Source organism: Eleutherodactylus coqui, chromosome 10 (assembly GCF_035609145.1).
Source record: "Eleutherodactylus coqui strain aEleCoq1 chromosome 10, aEleCoq1.hap1, whole genome shotgun sequence".
Taxonomy (NCBI): Eukaryota; Metazoa; Chordata; class Amphibia; order Anura; family Eleutherodactylidae; genus Eleutherodactylus; species Eleutherodactylus coqui.
In genome coordinates, this window is record NC_089846.1 from 91,289,247 (window position 1) to 91,315,895 (window position 26,649).

General features: G+C 43.6%; 1 protein-coding gene across 1 annotated transcript in view; it reads right to left on the bottom strand.

Moving 5' to 3' along the window:
* The window catches only part of KLHL4 (kelch like family member 4), a 142,345-nt gene extending 120,296 nt beyond the window's left edge, over positions 1–22,049 (bottom strand). Inside the window, exon 1 of the mRNA XM_066581443.1 lies at positions 21,440–22,049. Coding sequence (XP_066437540.1) covers positions 21,440–21,858 — 419 coding nt within the window. The 5' untranslated portion in view covers positions 21,859–22,049. The remainder of the gene's footprint in view (positions 1–21,439) is intronic.
* Positions 22,050–26,649: the final 4,600 nt, after the last annotated feature.

The following is a 26,649-nucleotide window of genomic DNA, read 5'->3' on the forward strand; positions in this document are numbered from 1 at the left end:
TTGCTGTATGACCCGGCCCATCTGTCCGCTCTCACCTCCCATATATCTGCAGCCAGTGATGGATACAGTGAAAGACAATACCAACAAGTTGTTTATTCCCATCCAGAATCATTTGCAGTTAGTATTCTGGATGCTATTTAGGTAGTATTTCTAGTACTATACACCCCAGGAGTTATATCAACAGTTTCAAAAGTTTGTCACAATGAGAGATTATTTAATTCCAAAATTATCACATTTCCAAAAATACAGACTTGTTCAAATTTTACTAAACTAGTGAGTGGGGGCGCTGTTGCATTGATATTAATGAAGATTTTTCCAACTGATGACGGTAAAAAGCGATAGTGCAAGCAACAAAATGAGTTGCAAAAAGAGGTAGGTAGCCTCTCTTAGCTATAAAGGAGCATTAAAGGGGTTGTCTCATTAAAGGGGTTTTCAAGGCAGCGCCAGCTGTCAGTTCTGGGATATACTGGGGTTGGAGTCGAAGCCACTGTTCTGACCCATATAGTGAACAGGGCTTGTAACTGCAGAAGCAGCTATCATTGCAATCGATGGGAGCTGCACTTGCATTTGCAGGCAAGGGTCCCATTGATTTCTATGATAGCTGAGCCTCCAATTACAAGCGCTCGCCACTACACAGGGGTTGGAGCAGCAGCTTTCACTTTGACCCCAGTGTGTCCCGATGGGTGCTGCCTGGAAAACCCCTGTAAGGGTGCATTCATATGGGTGCAGCCTGTGTAACTGCTTGCAGCCTCCTCCTCCTGTGCAGTCGCTATGTGCAGCCTCTTTCTCCTCCTGTGCAGTCACTGTGTGCAGCCTCCTCCTGTGCAGTCACTGTGTGCAGCCTCCTCATTCTGTGCAGTCGCTATGTGCAGCCTCTTTCTCCTCCTGTGCAGTCACTGTGTGCAGCCTCCTCATTCTGTGCAGTCACTGTGTGCAGCCTCTTTCTCCTCCTGTGCAGCCACTGTGTGCAGACTCCTCCTTCTGTGCAGTTGCTGTGTGCAGCCTCTTCCTCTTCCTGTGCAGTCACTGTGTGCAGCCTCTTCCTCCTCCCGTGCAGTCGCTGTGTGCAGCCTCTTCCTCCTCCTGTGCAGTCGCTGTGTGCAGCCTCTTCCTCCTCCTGTGCAGTCGCTGTGTGCAGTCTCTTCCTCCTCCTGTGCAGTCACTGTGTGCAGTCTCTTCCTCCTCCTGTGCAGTCGCTGTGAGCAGCCTCTTTCTCCTCCTGTGCAGTCGCTGTGTGTAGCCTCTCCTCCTCCTGTGCAGTCGCTGTGTGTAGCCTCTTCCTCCTCCTGTGCAGTTGCTGTGAGCAGCCTCATCCTCTTCCTGTGAAGTCACTGTGACCAGACTCCTCATATTGTGCAGTTGTTGTGAGCAGCCTGTTCCTCCTCCTGTGCAGTCCCTGTGCGCAGCCTCTCCTCCTCCTGTGCAGTCACTGTGTGCAGCCTCTTCCTCCTCCTGTGCAGTCCCTGTGCGCAGCCTCTCCTCCTCCTGTGCAGTCACTGTGTGCAGTCTCTTCCTCCTCCTGTGCAGTCACTGTGTGCAGTCTCTTCCTCCTCCTGTGCAGTCGCTGTGAGCAGCCTCTCCTCCTCCTGTGCAGTCACTGTGTGCAGTCTCTTCCTCCTCCTGTGCAGTCGCTGTGTCTAGCCTCTTCATCCTCCTGTGCAGTCGCTGTGTGCAGTCTCTTCCTCCTCCTGTGCAGTCACTGTGTGTAGCCTCTTCCTCCTCCTGTGCAGTTGCTGTGAGCAGCCTCATCCTCTTCCTGTGAAGTCACTGTGACCAGACTCCTCATATTGTGCAGTTGTTGTGAGCAGCCTGTTCCTCCTCCTGTGCAGTCCCTGTGCGCAGCCTCTCCTCCTCCTGTGCAGTCACTGTGTGCAGCCTCTTCCTCCTCCTGTGCAGTCCCTGTGCGCAGCCTCTCCTCCTCCTGTGCAGTCACTGTGTGCAGTCTCTTCCTCCTCCTGTGCAGTCACTGTGTGCAGTCTCTTCCTCCTCCTGTGCAGTCGCTGTGAGCAGCCTCTCCTCCTCCTGTGCAGTCACTGTGTACAGTCTCTTCCTCATCCTGTGCAGTCGCTGTGTGCAGCCTCTTCCTCCTCCTGTGCAGTCGCGGTGTGCAGTCTCTTCCTCCTCCTGTGCAGTCGCGGTGTGCAGTCTCTTCCTCCTCATGTGCAGTCGCTGTGAGCAGCCTCTTCCTCTTACTGTGCAATCCCTGTGCGCAGCCTCTCCTCCTCCTGTGCAGTCGCTGTGTGTAGCCTCTTCATCCTCCTGTGCAGTTGCTGTGTGCAGCCTCATCCTCCTCCTGTGCAGTCACTGTGACCAGACTCCTCATATTGTGCAGTTGCTGTGAGCAGCCTGTTCCTCCTTCTGTGCTGTCGCTGTGAGTAGCCTCTTCCTCCTCCTGTGCAGTCCCTGTGCGCAGCCTCTCCTCCTCCTGTGCAGTCCCTGTGCGCAGTCTCTTCCTCCTCCTGTGCAGTCGCTGTGAGCAGCCTCTCCTCCTCCTGTGCAGTCACTGTGTGCAGTCTTTTCCTCCTCCCGTGCAGTCGCTGTGTGCAGCCTCTTCCTCTTACTGTGCAGTCGCTGTGTGCAGTCTCTTCCTCCTCATGTGCAGTCGCTGTGAGCAGCCTCTTTCTCTTACTGTGCAGTCCCTGTGAGCAGCCTCTTCCTCTTACTGTGCAGTCGCTGTGTGTAGCCTCTTCATCCTCCTGTGCAGTTGCTGTGTGCAGCCTCCTCCTCCTCCTGTGCAGTCACGGTGACCAGACTCCTCATATTGTGCAGTTGCTGTGAGCAGCCTGTTCCTCCTTCTGTGCTGTCGCTGTGAGCAGCCTGTTCCTCCTCCTGTGCAGTGGCTGTGTGCAGTCTGTCCCTCTTCCTGTTCAGTCCCTTTGTGCAGCCTCTTCCTCCTCTATATGTACGGTCTTTGACATCCACCGTCACCTCCATTTACAGTGGTGTCATGAACAATGAAACTGGATGCTACGGAGTGGAGCTAGGTTGTCTTCAGTGATAAATCCAGATTTAGTTTGGGTGCTATGTTCGTGTCTGGAGACCTCGGGATGAGCACCTCAATCCTGCCTTTGCTGTAGAGAGCGACACACTGCCCCCTACTAATGTGATGGTCTGGGGGGCCATCGTATACGACAGTTGGTCACCCCTAGTAGTGGTACGAGGGAGAATGACAGCTCAGCGATATGTTCAGGACATCCTGCAGCCACATGTGTTCCTCTTATGGTGGCTTCCAAGAGGCAGCAGGATAATGCTCGGCCGCAGGCACATGGAGGTTGCAGGAATGTATCCACAACATTGTCACACTTCCGTGACTGCTGTCGCCACATTTATTACCAATAGAACATGTATAGGACCATCTGGGACGCCAACTTGTAGAGGCTCAGTTAAAGTAAAAGTGGAGCATTTATGCCACAGGATACCATACGGAACCTGTATGCCTACCCATATCACATCTTGTATCCAAACTAGAGGAAGCCCATCAGGATACTAGAGCCTCCATTCTGACCCGTATCGCATCTTGTATCCAAGATAGAGTTAATGCAAGTAAAATGGTGTGTGTTTGCCTATTTTAGGGCAGGAGATGGGACAGCAATTGTAGCGTTAAAGAGTTACTGTGCCTGTGTAATGCTATAGTGAAAAGTAACCAGTTTGCTTTTAGATAACAAAGGAATGTCTTTATGTTGATTGTATATAAGAGTATTTTGCCTTTTGTGCTTGGTTCAGTCTTGAGAAATCTTGCATCCAAGCTAGAGGCAGCTCAACAGGGTACTAGAGTCTCCAAGCCCATATCACATCTTGTATCCAAGCTAGAGGCAGCTCAACAGGATACTAGAGCCTCCATGCCCATATCACATCTCGCATCCAACTTAAAGGCAGTACAACAGGGTACTAGAACCTCCATGCCTTCCTGTATCTCATCTTGTATCCACTCTACACGTGTCAGAGCTTGAACCCACGACCTCCTGTACTCAACTCCCCAGTGAGCTGTCTAGCTTCCTGGGGAGAGCCAGATTTATTTAGCTCCCCTGCTTTTATTGTTTTATTGCCATGCTCCTGGTTCCTGATTGGCCCCTCCTTACTCCTTGATTGCACTTCCTATAAAAACCCTGCCACTACCTTAGTGCGTAATTATTCTGCTCCCCAACATTGGTTGTTCAAGCTCCACTTCTGCCTGCTCCTCTGCTATTGTGACAAGACCTCCTGATACTGACTTCTGCTTCTCCATCTGACTATGTTACCTGCCCCTATCCATTTGTGCTGCAAGCTGAGACCTCCCATTGCTAATTTCTTGCTCATCTCTGATTACCCTCCCGGTCTGCGGCTATTACACCTGAGGCTCCAACCAAGTGCCTGAAACCACTACAAAATAATCACGCCCAAATATGGAGCCCGTAGTGAACGCCCTGCGGAAGCAAGTTGCGGAGTTCCAGTAATTTTGTGCCTCCTACTAAGAGAAGTCCGCTGGATTACAGGCACTGGTGCTAGATTAACAAAAGGAAATAATCAGTTTACAGAGGCAACATCTGGATTTGCATCACTCAGGCTCTGATGTCCGCATGTCACTGCCAAAAGTTGGTGGGGATGGTCATCAGTATAGAGGCTTCCTTAATCAATGCCGGATTTATTTCCAGATATAGCCTACCTTGTTTACCAGCGATAGAAAGAAAGGGCACCAACACATCTTACTCCTTTCCGTCAATCTACGTTGAGTCCTCAGCCGAGGACTGAAGATGCAACAGAACCGATGCAGGTTGACATAATCTGCAAACTGCTCTCTGCCACTGTAAAAGAGGGGCGCTGTGCTTTAAATCTGTGCCTTTACTGTCGAAGCTCTGGACATTATGCCTTAAACTGTCCAAATAAGTCCCAAAGGTCTCTCGCCCTAGCCAACAGACTATGACCAATCCAGACGTCAAGGAAAAAGGGGATGGAGCTCCGCATTAAATCTGACCATCAAGAAACGATCAGCTTCCAGCACATTGCATCCCCTAAATTTCCAGTGCCTCTCAGGATCTCCTGGTTCTCTACCCATAATCCCTCTATCAACTGGGAATCAAGCCATTGCCTTCCCTTCAGAATACTGTAAAGAGAACTGCCAGATAGCACCATGCTCCCTTAAACCAATGGGACGATGGTCAAGAGGACTTTGAGAAGTTACCTGTTCAGCACCAGATGTTCAGTGATGTCTGCAGCAAGAAGAAAACTGACTAGCTGCCATCTCATCGGCTGTATGACTGTCCTATTCAGCTGCTCCCTAGATCTTCTATTCCATTTGTGTGTATCTATAACTATTCAGAACTAGAGTTAAAAACCCTTTGGGAATCTTTGGATGTAAAATTTAAAGGAGGACGTCATCCGACCCTCTTCCTCCCTGGTGGGAGCACCCATATTCTTTCTTGAAAAAAAAAAGATTTTACTCTTCGACCATGCATTGATTACCAGGAACTAAACAAGATCACTATTAAGAATCGCTATCCTCTCCTGTTAATCCCAGAACTTCTGGGGAAGTCTTTACTAAATTGGAGCATATACTCTGATACAGATCCGCCCCGGAGATGAATGGAAAATGGCTTTCAGAACAAGATATGGATACTTCAAATCTCTAGCGATGCTGTTCAGCCTTTGCAATGCTCCCGTCACCTTCCAGCACTTTATCAATGATGTATTTCAAGAGCTGTTGGACCAATTCGCAGTGGCATATCTCAACAACATCCTCACCTTCTCTGACAACTTGGAGGAACATCGCAGGGATGTTCGGGTGGTCTTGCAATGACTTGAAAAGAATAATCTCTGCATCAAGATAGAGAAGTGTGAGTTTGAAAAGATGGAAATGCAATTCCTTGGATAAATTATCTTCCCAGATGGCCTAACTTTAGACCCCAGCAAGATTAAAGTCATCCTGGATTGGCCCATTTCAAGAAATTTGAAAGAAGAATAGCGCCTGATTAATTTTGCAAACGTCTACATAAAATTTATTGAGGACTTCTTAAAAGTCATCTCTCCTATCACCTCCCTCACAAAGAAAGCACACACTTTCCTGGTCCCCGGAGGCACAAGCCACTTTGGAGAAATTAAAGACTCTTTTTCTTCAGCACCAGTACCCAAAACTAGAATTGCCTTTTGTTGTGGAGGTGGACACCTTCAACTCCCCTATGGGAGCTACCCTGTCACAAAGAGTCAGAGATAAGATGCAACTACATCCTTATGCATTTCTGTCCTATACCTTTTTACTCGCGGAGAAAAACAATGATGTAGGTAACAAGGAACTTCTGGCCATCAAGGTGGCTTTCAATGAATGGAGGCCCCTTTTGAAAGGAGCCCATCATACAGTAACAATCCACTCATCCTTCTAAGGATGTGAATCTCTCTTGCAAGAATGGACTTTGGAGGTGAGAACTACAACTACACGTTTCTGAGACTGGTCGACTTGAAGTCCTCAAACTAGTCCATGATTCCAAGCTGGCCAGTCACCTTGGGGTCACAAAGACTCTGGAACTCCTGCTTTGTTCTTTCTGGTGGCCCAACTGCAGGAGGGATGTGAAGAGATATGTCACCTCTTGCAAGGTATGTGCCTGGGAAAAGATACCACAAGCTCGCCCTCTGGGTTTCTTACAAGCTCTTTCAATCCCATCCAGGCCATGGGGATCTATATCAATGGACTTTATAGTAGACCCCTCTAAAGTAATGACTACCATCTTTGTTGCCGTGGACCGTCTTACAAAGATGGTTCACTATGTCCCCATAGAAAAGACTCCCACTGCCAAGCACAACGCAGAGTTGATGATCTGGGCAGATTTCTGACTACAGTACATAGAATGCTGGATGATATCGTCTCAGACAGAGGGATTCAGTTCACCTCAAAATTCTGGAGACACTTCTGCACAGCCCTGGGAACTACCACGAGTCTCTCCTCGGCCTTTCATCTGTAGTCTAACAGCCATACCGAGAGAACTAACCAGACTATGGAGCAGTACAACTAGGTGAATTATCTATCAACAGTGGAGGTCACCTACAACAATGCTCAACACAGTTTAACCGCCCAAAGCTCGTTCTATGCCAACCACGCTACGCACCCCGTTTACATTTCTGGCCTTTCTGCTAACACTCCTGTCCCAATGGTCAACCACAGACTGGTGACATTGGCGGATATTCAAAAGGAATTAAGATAAACCTTTCAAGAAGCCCAGGTTGCCTATAAGAAAGTGACAGAATGACACAACCAAGCAGCTCCAACTTTCCATGTTGGAGATAAGGTGTGGTTATCCATCAAGAATCTGAAGGCCCCCCTACCCACTCCCAAATTTGGACAAAAGTTTATTGGGCCCTTCCTAATCTCAGTGAGGGTCAGCCAGGTGGCATTCCGATTAAAGCTCCCAGGCAGCTTAAAGATTTACCCAGTCTTCTACATGTCCTTATTAAACTATTTCAGGAAAACACGTTCATCAGAAAACATCAACTGCCTCCCCTTCTTGTAAAGGTTCAAGATGAATTTGTGGTAGAGGAGATCCTTGACTCCAGATGACATTGAGGAAGATTACAATACCTTGTACAGTGGCAGGAATACGGGCCAGTGGAAAACTCCTGGGAGCCAAAACAAAATGTACATGCCCCAAAACTCACAAGAGAGTTTCACAAAAGATACCCAGGCAAGTCAGCACCTGGGATGCCCAGAGACGATCCTTGAAGGAAGGGGGGGGGGTGACGACTGTCAGGTTCGAACCCATGACCTCCTGTACTGTAGTCAGTGGCTCTCCCCAGTGAGCTATCCAGCTCGCCAGACAAGCTCCCTTGCATAACCTTTTCCTTGCCTACATCCTGCTCCTGGTTCCCACTTGGACCCTCCCTGTTCCTTGATTGCACTTCCTCTAAATGCCTGGCCCTGCCACTGCCTCAGTGCATGATTAATGTGCTCCCCAGCATTGTTTAATCAAGCTCCACTTCTGCCTGCATCTCTGCTATTGTGACAAGACCTCCTGATACTGACTTCTGGCTTTCTATCTGACTACATGACCCGCCTCATCCACTTGTACTACAAGCTGAGACCTCCCATTGCTTACTCCTGCTTATCCCTGATAACCCTCCAGACCTGCAGCGATCAACCCAGTGCTTGAAACCACTACAAGGTGGTACAACAGGGTACTAGAGCCTCTATGCCTGCCCATATCACATCTTGTATTTAAGCTACAGGTGGTACAACAGGATACTAGAGCCTCCATGCCCACCCGTATCACATTTTGTATCTAAGCTACAGGTGGTACAACAGGGTACTAGAGCCTTCTTTCAAGTCTTCAGTTCTCCACAATAAATGATGCTTTTGCTCTGATATTGTAATCATTTACTTACTCGTATTAATGTTACAATCACACAGAGGAAGTTTCATCCGCTTGGAGAACGTCTAGGGGAGCGATTGGTCTGACAATCAGTGTATAATACGCACATGGAGCTGCTTTATTGTCCTCCACAGTTTTTGCTCGGATTTCTGATAAATGACAGTGATGAGAATGTGAGAAGGAATTCACAGATTTTATAAGAAAGCACCAATCTGTCAGCGTGATCACACGGAGACATTTTTTCTGTAGTCGCGTCCTCTGAGCATTGGAGGAAACTGCGCGGAAGGTCTTTACTGCAGACAATACTTGGTGTGGCCGCCATTCCCACAATAGGACCCCCTGGGGAGCCGCACATATTATTGCAGGAATAGGAATTCACTGAGTGCTTGAATCTTATTTCTTATATCTTCCATAATAGGCTGTGATACAAATACATGTGACATACGTTCCCCGTCCACCTACATGACAGCCCTAGTAAAATAACCAGGGTCCCATGACTGCTCCAAATAATGTAATCATCTGCAGAATGTCAATGTACCCTCTATATAAACTGCTCATAGAGTATATTAATATGTCAGAAGATAAAGGAAAGGCTATTTTGGTAATTATTGCATAACATACACTGAACAGCCTCTCTTTTTAAAGCCCCACCGGCCCTTTCACATTTGGCGCTTCCCTGTATGCAAATTCTGCCCATGACCCCGGAGTGCAGCATAAAATCACATGGCAAGTTTTCTGTGGATCAATTCCCATGTGAATCCACATTAGATAGGAAAATCTAGCAATCTGAGCAACTTCCAAGAGGCCTGGTCATCGGTGCTAGACTAGCCGGGGCCTCACTGCTAACTGCGTTTTTTTTCATATAACACTGTGGGGAGTATACAGAGAATGGCGCGATCGAGGAAAAACATCCAGCAAAAGGGGATCCTGCGGATGAAAATAACTCATCACTGAAAAGGGTCAGAGGAGGATGTCAGGAATCGTTCTGACCAACAGCTGCTGCACAGTCAGCCAAATACAGTGTTGGTGCTCCAATTAATGTGTTTGAATACACAACTCGCCGTTCCTTAGCACCGGTGGCTATAACAGCAGAAGACTAGTTCCAGCACAATTGTGTCTAAGAAAAACAAAGAGGTTAGGCTCCAGGGGGCAAAAGAGCGCAAAACTTGTATCACTGAGCAGCAGAAAAATGTCTCCTGGTCAGATGGACCCAGATTTCTGTTGCTGATGGGACGTCAGAATTTGGAGCAAGCAGCATGAATTGATGACCCCTTCCTGTCAGCCGGTCAGAACATGTCAGCACCTCCATCTAATCTGTGGCAACTACAAGAAGCTTCCTGTCTGCAGGGGCCGATATTCCTGGAGAATAATTTCATCACCTAGTGGGATCCACGTCACAATGAATTGTTGAGGTTCTGAAGGCCAAAGGAGGTCCAATGCATTACTAGATGGGGGGGGGGGGGGTCTAATAAACCACTTCTGGGTAGCCAGCCATTCATTCACTTGGAGCAATTTTTTTTTTTTTGCATGCCCCACGCCCAAATCTAAAACTTAACTTGACAATCTTGTGACTGTGCTAGTAGATTGTTGGTGCATTCATCCTCATCCCTGATGTCCATGGTTGGCAGAAAATGGTCTAAATGATCCTTTGGTCAGTATATGACCAGCTTTACTCTACAGACAGTGAGAGAAGCCAGATGGAGTCACACATGACTGTAGGAACAGATTACATGCAGAGATTATTTGGGATTTGCAACTATGGATACATATAGGTCTGCATAAGAGCTGTAGACAAAAAACAGCTGGACATTTTAAATTTAGGACTCTTTGCAAAGTGCATTGGGGCAATAATAAAGTGTTGCAGGTTCGCATGTTGCCTTAAAATTGAAGCTCGTTTTCTTACAGAATTCTCATTCATGAAGCAATTTGTAAATTTATTTATCCTATTTACAGTTTTTTCTACTAAAAAATTTCTGCATCTCGACAGCAAACTGATTATAAAAGTCTCTTTTTGTGTGAGCAGCTGTGATATGGGTTATGTTAAGGTTCAGTGTGCTGGAATCCGTGCGGTCCCGGCGGTCCGTGCTTTATTTACCGCCTGTTAATGGTAAATATCTGTGGATCTCAGCCCATCGCTTTGTAACGTTCCACGTCCTTATCTACACAAGGCAGACAGTTCTATCAAGAAGAAGCTGCGCAGCAGTCAAACCCGCTTTTATTCTCCTTGACAAGATCAGCTGACCTCCGCCTCGTATTCCTGCGCTCCCCGCAGAGACATCTCAACAGCCGGATCCATTTATTTAATCTTACAAGAAACTTCCTGTTTCCAGTTTCCTCGCGTCCGAGAACCGTTAAAGGAGTTTTCCATCTTGATGTAAATAAATCTTAGAATGAAAGTTCCGCAGCTTTCCAGTCAGTTCTCGCCCAACTTCTAACTAATTTCAGGACTTCTGATTATTATCAGTGATCGTTTTTCTATCAGGCCGGCTTCACACGAGTGTAATCGCATTTGTGAGCGTCTGAGCGTTGCGTTTCTGCAGAATAAATTATGTTTATTTGCACATTCATTGGCGTATTTCTCTGTACTTTTTTCCTCCGCAGGACATGGTCATTTGTGCGCGGCAAACACAGACACACTGTTTGAAATGGCTATTTAGTTCCAGATGTGTTCTTTTTCCAGCGGAATTCCGCAGTGTTTCACGCATCTCCTTGCGTACTGTGGGGAACTTTTGTGCACAAATCCGCAGAAAAATACGCATGCACAAATTACAAAAATGTAAACTAACCCACTGAAATAACTGAGTTCTATACTCTGCGAATTCTGCTCGCAAATATGCCCGAGTGAAGCCGGCCTAAGGCTAGATGCACACTTGTATTAAAAAAAAAGTCTGTATAAGGCCTCTTTTACAAAATTGCGATATCACTGTGCTGCATTCTGTTGTGGCGATATCGCGATTTTGTGGCGCTACAAATTCGCGCAGCTTTGTAGCGCTCTTTTCCCGGGTTTTCCGTGGTGGCCTGAAATATAAGCCCTACCCCAAAAATAAGCCCTATCTGCATTAAAAGAAAACAAAACACAATACATCACCTAACAGGCGCTGTCCACCCTACCGCACGTCTCCTTATGAAGTTCTTGCTTGTAGTCTTCAGCCAGAACTTTCCAGTAAGGGAGTTTAAAAATCGTGCCTCCAGGAAGCACTGGCTCTGATTGGTTCTCGAGTGCCACGGCTCAGCCAGTCACTGCAGCATTCGATGAACCAATCACAGCCATTCAATGCGATGGCTGTGATTGGTTCATCGAGCGCTGCAGTGATTGGCTGAGCCAGTGCTTCCTGCAGGTGGGGATTTTGAACTTTCGAACCAGGAAGTGCAGGCTGTAAACTGCAGGAGAAGTGCAGCGGGGTGGACAGCGCCTGTTAGGTGATGTATTGTGTTTTGTTTTCTTTTAATGCAGATGGGGTTTATTTTCAGGGTAGGGCTTATATACATATGAATATGCCACCCGTATGCAATGTATAGGGCTCACACTGCGTGGTACACAGACAATATAGCATGCTGCAATCTATTTCTCTAGTCTGATACAGGTGTAGTGAAAAAGTCAGATTGAGCGCTATATCTCACTATATTAAAATAACTTGAATAGGAAGACAGATGTGCTACATGATAATATGGTACATGGGCTCCTGGGGGCCTCGAAACATGGATTTCAATTCTGTGTTGTGGCCCCTGTAGGAAGAGGAAAACCCACTGGCAAAGTTGAAGAGTAGCGTGAGAGAAGAAGAAATCCACTTTCCACGTCTTTCTAAGTCCTGTGGACAATGGGAAACACTTGCCAATCCTTCGAGGCGGCTGAAAGCCGTGTGTAGATAGCCTTAGCCCGCTTTCACACAGCCAAGAAAATCGCATAAGATTTGTGCTTTGCGAGACGCACAAATATGAATCTCATTCTTTTGAATGGGGCCATATACATGAGCTATTTTTCCCAGCATCACATTGTAGTGCAGCAAAAGATCACGGCACGTCCTATCTTTGGGCGTTCCCTATGAACGCATCGCCTATTGTTTTCAATGGGTCTGGGAAAAACATTGTGTGGCGTGTGAGCTACACGTGAAAACAATGGGAAGCACTAGCTGATCCACCTGAGGATCTCTACTTCCCTGAAGTGATGCGAGGCATTCTTGACACAAAAACGCCTCGCATCTGAGGAAAAACTGCACACCCCCAAGTGCAATATCTTAGAAAGATACGGAAAGCAAATTTTTGGGTCTCAGATGCTAGCCTTCAACTTTGCACTTCAGTTTTATTCTCTATCTCTTACAGGGGTCACAGCACAAAACTGGGATCTATGTTCCGGGGCCCCCAGGGGTCCATGTGCCGTCCCATTGTGCGGTGTATTTCAATATAGGATGCCAGTACTGTAGCTGTAGTGCTGAATCAGGTTCTTTGACTACATCCTGTATAACCCTGTGGGCTCAGCACAGACCCTCACCAGATCGGGGACAGCAGCGATATTTGAAGGATGATCGACCTGGTCACAGTAATAACTAAGAAAGGACGGAACACTTAAAATACTCTGATGGCATAAAGTCTGCGGTCCAGGAACAGAGTTCCTCAAAAACTTCCCCAACAGGGTATACCCCCGAGTATGTTAGATATTGCTCAGACGATAATCTGTATCTGGACATATCTCTACCTGCAGCATGAAAGAGCCCTATATTCAGCACTGATTGAGGTTCATGAGCTCTATTAACCCTTAATATCAAGTGTGGATTATCTTTATGTTGATTCCACCGGGAATTGTCTGGAATGGCAATGTGAGAACTTGAACCATTGTCTTAGCTGCTTCCTGTCCTATCATATATACTAGCAGCTATATATATGCATATGTGTATGCATGTACATATAAGGCATTTACACACATTTATACTACACTAGCTTACCCGTCGCGCGTTGCTGCGAAGACAGACATACATACATTCATTTTTATATATCTAGATAACAACCAATCACAGCGCAGTTTTTTAGGTTACCTCAGTGGTATAATATATAACAACCAATCACAGCGCAGCTTTCATGTTACCTCAGCTTTATAATATATAACACCCAATCACAGCGCAGCTTATATGTTACCTTAGCAGTATAAAATATAACAACCAATCACAGTGCAGCTTTCATGTTACGTCAGCAGTAAGAGAAATAACAACCAATCACAGCGCAACTTTTATTCTACCTCAGCAATATAAAAAATAGCAACGAATCACAGCGCAGCTTTCATGTTACCTCAGCGGTATAATATATAGCAACCAATCACAGCACAGCTTTTATTTTACCTCAGCATTCTCAATATCCAGGAATTGTCTTGTGATACGTTCGGCGGATGCATCATTTTGTAGTTGAACACGCCTCCCGTTGCTCGTAATGCCATTTGCTTTTGTGCTTGAGATGGAAATCAAACGATCTTTGTCTGGGGGGGCATAACTGTCGACGACGCTCGCACGCGCGCGCCACCTATCGTAGGATAGATGTACTATGCCAGTAATCTTCCCAGGAGTGTACTCAACAACTTCCCATTAACTTTTCCTATTTATGACATAATCAATGCTCGTGCCAAATTTCAAGTTTCTATTACATCGGGAAGCGAGAAAATTAGATTCCGTACGTAAAATTTGGACGCCAATTGTTTTGCGCTTAAAATTGAATAATCAAGTTGGGACCCATTAACTTTTCCTATTTATGACATAATCAATGCTCGTGCCAAATTTCAAGTTTCTATGACATTGGGAAGTGAGAAAATTAGATTCTGTACGTAAAATTTGGACGCCAATTCTTTTGCGCCTAGAATTGAATAATCGAGTTGGGACCCACTAACTTTTCCTATTTATGACATAATCAATGCTTGTGCCAAATTTCGAGTTTCTATTACATTGGGAAGAGAGAGAATTCGATTCCGTACGTAAAATTTGGACGCTAATTCTTTGGCGCTTACAATTGAATAATCGAGTTGGGACCCATTAGCTTTTCCTATTTTTGACATAATCAATGCCCGTGCCAAATTTCACGTTTCTATGACACCGGAAAGTGAGAAAATTACATTCCGTACGTAAAATTTGGACGCTAATTCTTTTGCGCATAGAATTGAATAATCGAGTTGGGACCCATTAGCTTTTCCTATTTATGACATAATCAATGCTCGTGCCAAATTTTAAGTTTCTATTACATTGGGAAGCGAGAGAATTCGATTCCGTACGTAAAATTTGGACGCTAATTCTTTGGCGCATAGAATTGAATAATCGAGTTGGGACCGATTAGCGGTTCCTATTTATGACATATTCAATGCCCATGCCAAATTTCACGTTTCTATGACATTGGGAAGCGAGAAAATTAGATTCCGTACGTAAAATTTGGACGCTAATTCTTTGGCGCTTACAATTGAATAATCGAGTTGGGACCCATTAGCTTTTCCTATTTTTGACATAATCAATGCTTGTGCCAAATTTCAAGTTTCTATGACATTGGGAAGCGAGAAAATTAGATTCTGTACGTAAAATTTGGATGCTAATTCTTTTGCGCATAGAATTGAATAATCGAGTTGGGACCCATTAGCTTTTCCTATTTTTGACATAATCAATGCCCGTGCCAAATTTCAAGTTTCTATGTGAGAAAATTACATTCCGTACGCAAAATTTGGACGCTAACTCTTTTGCGCATAGAATTGAATAATCGAGTTGGGACCCATTAGCTTTTCCTATTTATGACATAATCAATGCTCGTGCCAAATTTCACGTTTCTATGACACCGGAAAGTGAGAAAATTACATTCCGTACGTAAAATTTGGACGCTAATTCTTTTGCGCATAGAATTGAATAATCGAGTTGGGACCCATTAGCTTTTCCTATTTATGACATATTCAATGCCCGTGCCAAATTTCTCGTTTCTATGACATTGGGAAGCGAGAAAATTAGATTCTGTACGTAAAATTTGGACGCTAATTCTTTGGCGCTTACAATTGAATAATCGAGTTGGGACCCATTAGCATTTCCTATTTATGACATAATCAATACTTGTGCCAAATTTCAAGTTTCTATGACATTGGTAAGCGAGAAAATTAGATTCCGTACGTAAAATTTGGACGCTAATTCTTTGGCGCTTAGAATCGAATAATCGAGTTGGGACCCATTAGCATTTCCTATTTATGACATAATCAATACTTGTGCCAAATTTCATGTTTCTACGACATTGGGAAGTGAGAGAATTAGTGGCAGTGATGGAAATCGAACGATCTACGTGGAGGGGGCGTAACTGTCGACGACGCTCGCATGCGCACCATTTATCGTAGGATAGTTGTACTATGCCTATAATCTTCTCAGGAGTGTACTCAACAACTTCCCAAAGTTTCATGGCGATCGGATGAATGGTGTAGTAGCGCATAAAGGACAAACACACACGCACACACGCACACACACACACACACAGACACACAGACAGACACGCATACATTCAATTTTATATATATAGATTGTGCTCATCAAGATTTGCACAATACAGTATGTCCAGTTAAAAACATCCCTGCACCCTTCATACAGTAGTGCAACACCATATATCCCATTCCTTTCCTTCTTCTTAGGGGTACAGTTTCATCAGACTCCCACAGAACCGGAGGCCAACCAAATACACAATGCTTTCCTGGAATCACATCAAATGTTATGAATCACTTGGCTGAATCTCTGCATCAAGATATCTGCACTGTGGTAGGAGAATATAACCAGCCTTGGGCTCCATAGGAAGCAGTGTTGCAACTTAGATGCAAACAACAGCAGAGAAGAGAGATGTTGTGTCATTTTTTGCATGACTCGGGGTTCATGGGTGAACTATAGAGAAGAATCAGGAGAAGAAACAAAGTCTTGTTAACAACCTATCCTCCAACGTTTGTTTTGTTTTCGGTCAGATCTAAAATGAGAGTTGGGTGATTGGGGTTATTTAGTTTAGAAAAAAGACAGCTGAGGGGCGCTCTAATAACTATGTATAGATATATCAGTGGACAATGCTTAGATCTCACCCATCATCTATTTATGGCCAGGAATGTAACAAGGGGGCGCTCTAATAACTATGTACAAATATATCAGGAGTCAGTACAGAGATCTCTCCTATCATCTATTTATACCCAGGACTGTAACAAGGGGGCGCTCTTAACTATGTATAAATATATCAGGGGCCAATGCAGAGATCTCTCCCATCATCTATTTATACCCAGGACTGTAACAAGGGGGCGTTCTAATAACTATGTATAGATATATCAGGGGCCAATACAGAGATCGCTCCCATCATTTATTATACCGGGACTGCGAATGTAACAAGCGGACGCCATCTACATCTAGAGGAAAGAAGGTTTCTACACTGACATAGAAGGGGGTTCTTTACTGTAAGAGCAGTGAGACTGTGGAACTCTCTGCCTGAAGAAGTGGTGATGGAGAACTCGATAAAGGAGTACAAGAGGGGCCCGGATGTCCTTTTTGAGTGTTACAATATTACATGTTATATCACTGATTACTCAGAAGGGTCAATAATAAGGGAATTATTCTAATTGCCAGGATGGAGTCGGGAAGGAATTTTTTTCCCTAAAGTGAGGAAATCTGGCTTCTACTTTTTCTACGTTTTTTCTATTTTAATCTGAATCAACATTAGGGGGATACAGGCTGAACTGCATGGACATATGTCCTTTTTTCAGCCTTACACACTATGTTACTGTGTTACTATGATTTACTTTTACCATTAAAGAGAACAACAGATCAATAATGGGGATGGAAAGTGACAAAGAAATTGAGAAGAAAGTAGGAAGTGAATACAAACGAACATCAAATAGAATGTTATCTAAGTAAATACAAAGTAACAACAAAAACATGCTGCGACCTCAGTGAATACAAACTTGGGGCTTTTTCACACAGCCGTTGTTTTAGCGCAGAATAGGTGCTTCAAAAAAATTCCGTCTATTAGATCTAATGGTTTCCTATAGAAATGTTCAGATGAAGGAATTTTAGACACGCAAAAAACTTGCACCTTAAAAAGATGGGACAAGCATCACTGCAATGCCCGCATCTAAGGTCCGTGCTGCGTGAAAAGATAGAACCTGACATATCTTTGGTGCGCAATGCACTGGAGTTTCCATAAACTCCTATGGGAGCTAGATAACATGCAACACGCAGCTCCTGATATAGTGAATGGGCAATTTCAGTGCTAATTAAGCTCGGGACTAAATTATGGGAAATCGTCTATTCCTGCTATTTTTTGCGCCATCCATTTCCTGCTATTTTTTACGCAGTTAGCCACGATTTTTGATGCACCTATTCTTCATAAAAACTACGCCCGTGTGAAAGAGCCCTAAGGCTATGTTCACACGGGGAAGACTTAAAGCGGGTTTTCTATGCAGACTGTCCTCAGCCAGCTAGGCACTGCCTCTGATTGGCCACAGCGCTCAGCCAATCACAGGCTGGAACAGAGAAGAAGACTGCCGAGGCTGGAGAGAAGAGCCAGATGGCTCTTCTAGGTAAGTTAATCTTTTTTTTTTTACAGCTCACCATGATTTTCAGGGAAGGGCTGATATTTCAAGCCCTTCCCCAAAAATCACTGCTGCAAACCTACTGCTTTGAATGGGGCCACAGCAGTGCTGGCCCCATTGAAAGAAATGGGACAGCATCACGGACTTCTGCCACAGCAGTGAAAGCTGTGGCAGAGGATTCCTTCTTCCCCGCAGTCACCGCGGGGATGAAGGAATCCCCCACCATAGCTGTCACAGCTGTGTCAGGGGAGTGCAATGTTCTCCCCATGTTCTCAATGGGGCTAGCGCTGCTGCCGCTGGCCCCATTGAACACAATGGGCAATATCCCACATTTTTCTGTGCAATGCGAGATTACAGTGAAAACATCGCTAATGAGAATGATATAATTGAAAATCATGGTTTCATTATCATGCATTTTCACTCACTCTCGCATCTCAAGGATATCGCATAGCCAGTGGGTGGTGACCTAAGGGTGCCTACCCACTAGCGTTTTTTCCATGGCGAATAGAACTTTCTAATGTTAACAACACAACGCAGCAAAAACGCAAGTTGTTTTGCGTTGCATTTTTAACATTAGAAAGTCCCATTAACAATTGGAAAAAAAAACGCTGCGAATTCGCAGCAGAAAAAATACACTAGTGGGTACTGGGTAGGCACCCTTAGGGTGCTTTCACACAGGCAAGTGTGATATCAGTCTTAGAAACACGGACCAATATCGCACGTGCAAACCTAGTATTCTTTCCTACAAGAGCAGTGCATTTTGCGAGAAAAATCATGTTTTTTCAATAATAAAGCACTTCCATAAAACCTGCATTTACATACTAGTGTGAGGCAATTTTTTTGCCTGCCATAGGAAAGAAGGGGCAATTCTTAAACAAGAATTACCCAAAAATACGCAGCGATTTTGCTGTCTTGGACTATCAGTTCAAAAGAAAAATTTCTTATATGAATAAACAGATTAAATGAATTTGTTCTTTTTAAGCACAATATCTGACCATATTACATTTAATCATATATTGCATATGAAAGTTGCTTGTGTGAATGTACTCTTACAACATATACAATGTTGTGATCTTAATGGATACAAAGTAACAACAAATAGAATGTTGTGATCTTAATGGATACAAAGTAATAGTATAGAGAATGTTGTGATCTCTTGGTGGATACAAAGTAATAGTATAGAGAATATTGTGATCTCTTGGTGGATACAAAGTAATAGTATAGAGAATGTTGTGATCTCTTGGTGGATACAAAGTAACAGCATATAGAATGTTGTGATCTCTTGGTGGATACAAAGTAATAGTATAGAGAATGTTGTGATCTCTTGGTGGATACAAAGTAATAGTATAGAGAATGTTGTGATCTCTTGGTGGATACAAAGTAATAGTATAGAGAATGTTGTGATCTCTTGGTGGATACAAAGTAATAGTATAGAGAATGTTGTGATCTCTTGGTGGATACAAAGTAATAGTATAGAGAATGTTGTGATCTCTTGGTGGATACAAAGTAACAGCATATAGAATGTTGTGATTTTTCAGTGGATACAAAGTTATAGTATAGAGAATGCTGTGATCTCGCAGTGGATACAAAGTAATAGTATAGAGAATGATGTGATCTCTCAGTAGATACAAAGTAATAGTATAGAGAATGTTGTGATCTCGCAGTGGATACAAAGTAATAGTATAGAGAATGTTGTGATCTCTCAGTAGATACAAAGTAACAGCAAATAGAATGTTGTGATCTCTCAGTGGATACAAAGTAATTGTATAGAGAATGTTGTGATCTCTTGGTGGACACAAAGTAACAGCATACAGAATGTTGTGATCTCACAGTGGATACAAAGTAATAGTATAGTAAATGTTGTGATCTCTCGGTGGATACCAAGTAACAGCAAATAGAATGTTATGATCTATCAGTGAATGCAAACCAACAGTATATAGAATGTGATCTCAGTGGATGCAAAGTAATAGTATAGTAAATGTTGTGATCTCTTAGTGGATATAAAGTAACAGCATATAGAATGTTATCATCACTCAGTGGGTAGAAATAAACATTATAAAGAATATGGTGATCTCAGTGAATACAAAGTAACATTAAGCAGAATGTTGTGATCTCTCAGTAAATACAAAGCAACAGCAAATATTATGTTATGATTTCTCCTTGGATCCAAAGTAACAGTATATAGAATGAAGTGATTTCAGTGATTACAAAGTAAGTACATGGAATGAAGTGATTACAATGGATACAAAGTAACAGTACATGGAATGATGTGATTTCAGTGGATGCAAAGTAACAATATATAGAATGAAGTTATTTTAGTGGATACAAAGTAACAGTATATAGAATGAAGTTATTTCAGTGGGTAGGAATAAACATTATATAGAATATGGGGATCTTAGCAAATACAAAGTAACAGCAAATAGAATGTTGTGATTTCTCTGTGGATACAAAGTAACAGTATATAGCAGGATGTGATTTCAGTGGATATAAAGTAACAGCATTTGAAATAGTACAAAGTAACAGTATATGGAATGATGTGATTTCAGTGGATACAAAGTAACAGCATATAGAATGTTGTGATCCCTCAGTCTATACAAAGTAACAACATACAAAATGTAATCTCTCAGTGGATACAAAGTTACAAAATGTAGTATATTGTGATCTCTCAGCGGATACAAAGTAACAGCACATAGAATGTGATCTCAGTGAATACAAAGTAACAACATGTAGAACATTGCTTTCTCTCAGTAGATACAAAGTAACAGCATATAGAATGTGATTTCAGTGGATACAAAGTGAGGGCTTAAACAGATGGGCGTGATTTAGTCTCGTTATGCGGCTGGGACAAAACAAAATCATTGATTTTAATGCTTTCATTTTCACTAGCGGTATTCTCGCCCATTAGTATTACAGGCGAGAAAAGAATGGACTTGCCCTATCTTCTTGCTTTTTTTTTCAATTCGCACGGAGTTTGAAAGGTAAAAAAAATATATATATATTCAGGTCATTCGTGCGCAACTATGCTCCGTAGCGGTGAGCGTAGTTGCACATACACCATTTGAAGAAGCCCTGACAGCATACAGAATGTTGTGAGCTCTCAGTGGATACAAAGTAACAGCATGTAGAGTGTGATCTCAGTTGATAGAAAGTAACATGTAGAATTTTGTGATCTCTCAGTAGATACAAAGTAACAGCATGCAGAATGTTGTGTTATCTTGGTAAATACAAAGTAACAGCATGTAGATTATTGTGATGTCCTCAGTAGATACAAAGTAACAGCATACAGAATGTTGTGATATCTCAGTAGATACAAAGTAACAGTATATAGAATGTGATCTCAGTGGATACAAAGTGACAGCATGCTGTGGTTTGTCAGTGGAAGCAAAGTAACTAACATAAATGCCATCAATAAAGAGGAAACATCAACTAAAATTGCTGCAATAAAAACGTAGATGCCATGCATGAAGAAATGGACCACAACTACTAAGCACATTGCATCAGTAAGGACTCTGTAATCTCCTCACTCATGCCATAGCTCTCAGTGCCCAGCTCCTACCTGTCAGCGGTTTCCTCTGTGTTCTCTTGGGAGGTGATGGAGACCTCCAGGACACTGTTGTCCTCCTCTTTCCCCGGCTTCTCCTCAGTACTGTTGGGTTTGGGGATCTCCTCACTGACTTGCAAGTGTTCTATAATATTCTGCTGCTGCCAGGACGGGATGGATCGATGGTGTACAGGGGTTGGACCTGGCACCGGTGCCAGGATGTTATGGACAGGGCTGCTGTTCTTCTTTAGTCCATTCCTGTCCCGGGAATGGTTTTTGAGCCTATTGTGAACCGGAGTCCCCCTGTGCTCATATCCTTCCTGCTGCAGGCACCCCCCAGATCCTGGAGAGCCTTGTGAAGGGTGGCTGAACCACCTCCAGCGCAGCCTGAGGATTTGCTTCACATCAAACTCTTTCTTCCCAGACACTGACATTTTTTTTTCTTGTAATGAATAAAGCAAAGAGAATCTTTAAAATGTGCAGATATTTCTGATCCCTCTAGTCCTTCAGCGCACGAGGAGCAGAGGAGACTTGTCCCTGTGACTGGTGCATGCTGCAAGCACCTTCAGCCCATGCTCTGCTACTGCTGCTAACTGTGTAGGTGGGATTCCATACTGACAGGATGATGAGGTCAGACCTTAAACAAGTAAATCAGCTTAGCACAGGAAAGTAGCAGCAAGCATAACAGCAGTCAGCTGCTGGCTCTATTACAGACCAGGCTCACATGATCTCCAGAGAGCGCAGGCTGCAATTGGAAATGCAAGGAGGCGAAGCGAAATCTAGCAGCTAAGAGTGATGATGGCAATGCTTCCATTCATGGGAGACTATTCAGCCTCCATACAAGATGCACATATTTCCAGTCAAGGACATAGCACTGGGTCCCTTACACCATATCATTTCCTACTCTATTGAGCAGTGTGTGTGCAGCTGAATCAGGAAATTGTAGGAAAGAGTTAAATTGTAGAATTATGCAGTACCTTGTGGTATTACACTTTACATTGTAGTATTAGAGGTAGAGGATTTATTACCAGCCTAATGCAAGGTGCTGTGATTCTGTGCTAGGAAATAAATGCTTACTAGTGAAATATAGAATATTGTTTTTTAGGATACATAAAGGACCACGTAATGTACTGAGGGAGAGATAAAGGGAAGGTTACTATAAGCACTGCTGTAATGGATATACATGCCGTTAAGGTGGGATGGCCAAAATGATTTGACACATTTGTAATTGGCCTACAGTGACTGGAACAAAATAATTGATTAAACCATTGTGTGGAGGCTGGGAGATGGTCAGAATAGGTAAATCCTAATAAAAATCACTCAAAGTTATTTACTACGGTAAACGTAACAGTGATCAGCAATCTACCAGATTAGTAAATAGCATTGCTTATCCTGTACTGCTCCTGAGTTACATGTTGTATTATACTCCAGAGCTGCGCTCACTATTCTGCTGGTGGGGTCACTGTGTACATACAATACTTATCCTGTACCGACCCTGAGTTACATCCTGTATTATACTCCAGAGCAGAGCTGCACTCACTATTCTGCTGGTGGAGTCACTGTGGACATACATTACTTATCCTGTACTGATCCTGAGTTACATCCTATATTATACTCCAGAGCTGCACTCACTATTCTGCTGATGGAGTCATTGTGTACATACATTACTTATCCTGTACTGCTCCCGAGTTACATCCTGCATTATACTCCAGAGCTGCACTCAGTATTCTGCTGGTGGAGTCACTGTGTACATATATTACTCATTCTGTACTGATTCTTAGTTACATCCAGAGCTGCACTCACTATTCTGCTGATAAAGTCATTAAATAAGGGTGCTTTCACATGGGATGGAATATTCCACAACAGCTTTGCAGAATATGCAGTCCTGGAACTCTGCACCAAAATCCGCATGATTACTGGAGATTTTGATGAAGAACTGCCTGTAGAATTCTGCCATTTTCAATTCTTTATCAAAATCCGCATGTTAGTGCAGATGTTGGTGCTAAATATTCAACAAGAAGCCATATTATGCAACACTGTTGCAGAATATTCCATCCTGTGTGAAATCCCCTAAGGTCTTGTTCAGATAAGCGCTTTCTACAGGCATTTGAGGCGCACACAGGACGCGCTTCTTTAGGAACCAGTGGGTTCCTATAGAAGCGTTCACATGAACAATTGTTAGGTGTGCTAAATTCGCACACCCAACAAAGATAGGACATGTGACCACAGGTCGCATCTAAGCTCCGTGGTGCGCAAAAAGATAGGACATGACTTATGTTTGGTGCGTGCCTTCCATAGACTCCTATGGGAGTTGGAAAGCACGCAGCCCGCACCTTTGATTGCAGCAGGAATTAACCTGTTCACGCGATCCTTAGAGTACTATAGCTGTGATCTTCTCACGTGGCTATAATGCATGCGCACAGCGCTCGTCTGAACGAGCCCCAAGTCACATAATTACAAGGTGGAGCTCTAAGTTGCATAGAGCTTTACTAGGTGGGTAGACTATTAGGAGTCACGGGAGTTTTCTTCCAGGTGTTGAAGCTCTGGATTTCCTGCACTGGATCCCATCATTCTGCTGTCAGCAGCGTCTTCCTGATGTTTTCCACAATGTTCTAGTCACCTGAACATGAAAATCCTTGTGATGTTTTAAAGATTCAGCTGGTTCAGTTTGATGCGTCGGCTCACATGACAGGAAGACTTTACAGTTCAACTAAAGGAAAAAAGAAAGTGAAAAGGCTTAAAATAGAGCAGCAATTAGAGGCGATCAGTAAGATGGTGCGATCTGCATGAACATGAAGAAAAAGGATGAATGACAATATCAATCAGTGCTACAACCTCTGCTTCATAATTCTGTCTGGATCTCATGATCATTTCTGAACCATTATCCATAGAAATGTGCTAAAAATGAAGATTCTTAGTATAACTGTATTGTTTCTAGAGCTTGAACTTGAGTGCCCCACACATTTATATAATGAATTCATCTTCACAAAGATAACTTTATAAATACATACATTACTTATCCTGTACTGATCCAGAGTTACATCCTCTATTACACTCCAGAGCTGCACTCTCTATTCTGCTGGTGGAGTCACTGTGTACATACATTACTTATCCTGTACTGATCCTGAGTTACATCCTCTATTACACTCCAGAGCTGCACTCACTATTCTGCTGGTGGAGTCACTGTGTACATACATTACTTATCCTGTACTGATCCTGAGTTATATCCTCTATTACACTCCAGAGCTGCACTCACTATTCTGCTGGTGGAGTCACTGTGTACATACATTACTTATCCTGTACTGATCCTAAGTTACATCCTGTATTACACTCCAGAGCGGCACTCACTATTCTGCTGGTGGAGTCACTATGTACATACATTACTTATCCTGTACTGATCCTGAGTTACATCCTCTATTACACTCCAGAGCTCACTATTCTACTGGTGGAGTCACTGTGTACATACATTACTTATCCTGTACTGATCCCGAGTTACATCCTCTATTATACTCCAGAGCTGCACTCACTATTCTGCTGGTGGAGTCACTGTGTACATACATTACTTATCCTGTACTGATCCTGAGTTACATCCTCTATTACAGTCCAGAGCTGCACTCTCTATTCTGCTGGTGGAGTCACTGTGTACCTACATTACTTATTCTGCATTATACTCCAGAGCGGCACTCACTATTCTCCTGCTAGTGCAAATACCCACATTAATTAATGGTATACATATTGAAGTTTTTCCATCATCTTGTGGCCACCAGGGGCGCTTTTAACATGTAGTATTGAAGTTGTCAGGAAGGAGGTTACATTGGTTTACTGTGTTGCATATAAAATCATTTAGTAGTTTACTACACAATGCAGTACATGTATACATCTACTGCACTTCACCACTAGGGGCGCAGTAGTTTTGTGTTCAGTGCTGGTTTACACTTATGACTTTGTGCACTGTATTCTGTATGTAGAATAATTTATCAGTGGATTCTACTTAACGTCTTCTGAAGATGAAAGTTATTTCTCCTCTAATTCCTTACTCTACGAGGATTTCCAGTTGAGCCCTCACTATAAATACACTGGGAATATATAGCGCTTGGCATTTCATATAAAGTGAGTAAAGGAGGAGAGATAAAAGGTGATTGCACATTTCGGGTCCCATGGCAGGAAAATGTTATTACTGCTGCATTGGTGGACCTTGCAGATATGGCTGTATATCAGGCGGCAGCTCGTTAATCTCTGCTTCATTTATCTTTGTTCTAATAATTGCTTTTATCTCTATCACAAAGTAAATGACGACATTTATTGCGGAGACCATTATACTAGAGAGTCAGAAGTCAGGATGGGATGTTACAGCTGCACGCAGAGCGAGATGGAACTCTTCATGTAGCTCATCATGGGGCCTCTGTACCCCGAAACACTCTAATTACTGATTCCCATCATTCACTTCCTGGAAGATAGCTCATTGGCATATTGCTGCTGTAACCTGGTTTGTTGCTGGGACAAGAATCTATTGTACCTTGCTGTAAGATCCCACACGTGTCCCCATAAATCCCACCCATCGATGAAGGTTACACTTCATATCATGTGCTCATCTTAACATTCATATAAACTTGTAATAAAGCCTGTTCTGAGAAAATCCCCGGTGCTCTAGAAAACGGTTGTCACATATTTCTAAAATTTTTCATGAAACAGTAAAATACAAAGTTCAGAAGCAATTGCAGTATGATGGTCCTACCTGGGCAGGAGACGTGGGAGTGTGTGCAGGATGATAGTCCTCCCCAGGCAAGAGACATGGGAGCATCGGCAGGATGATGGTCCTCCCCAGGCAGGCATGGAGGCTTTAATAACCTGTCAAACCGCTTCTATCTTGGATACAAGATGTGATATGGGCAGGCATGGAGGCTGTAGTATCCTGTTGGGCTACCTCTAGCTTGGATACAAGATTCAGACACTATGGTGGAACCTCAGGTGTAATAGCCAAAAGTCTGGAGGGTAATCAGGGATGATCCAGGAGTCAGCAATGAGAGGTCTTGGTTTGCAGTACAAATGGATGAGGCAGGTAACGTAGTCAGATGGAAAACTAGAAGTCGGTATCAGGAGGTCTTGTTACAATAGCAGAGGAGCAGGCAGAAATTGAGCTAGATCAATCAGTGCTGGGGAGCAGAATAATCATGCACTGAGGGAGTGGAAGGGCCAGGTTTTTATAAGAAGTGTAATTAAGGAAC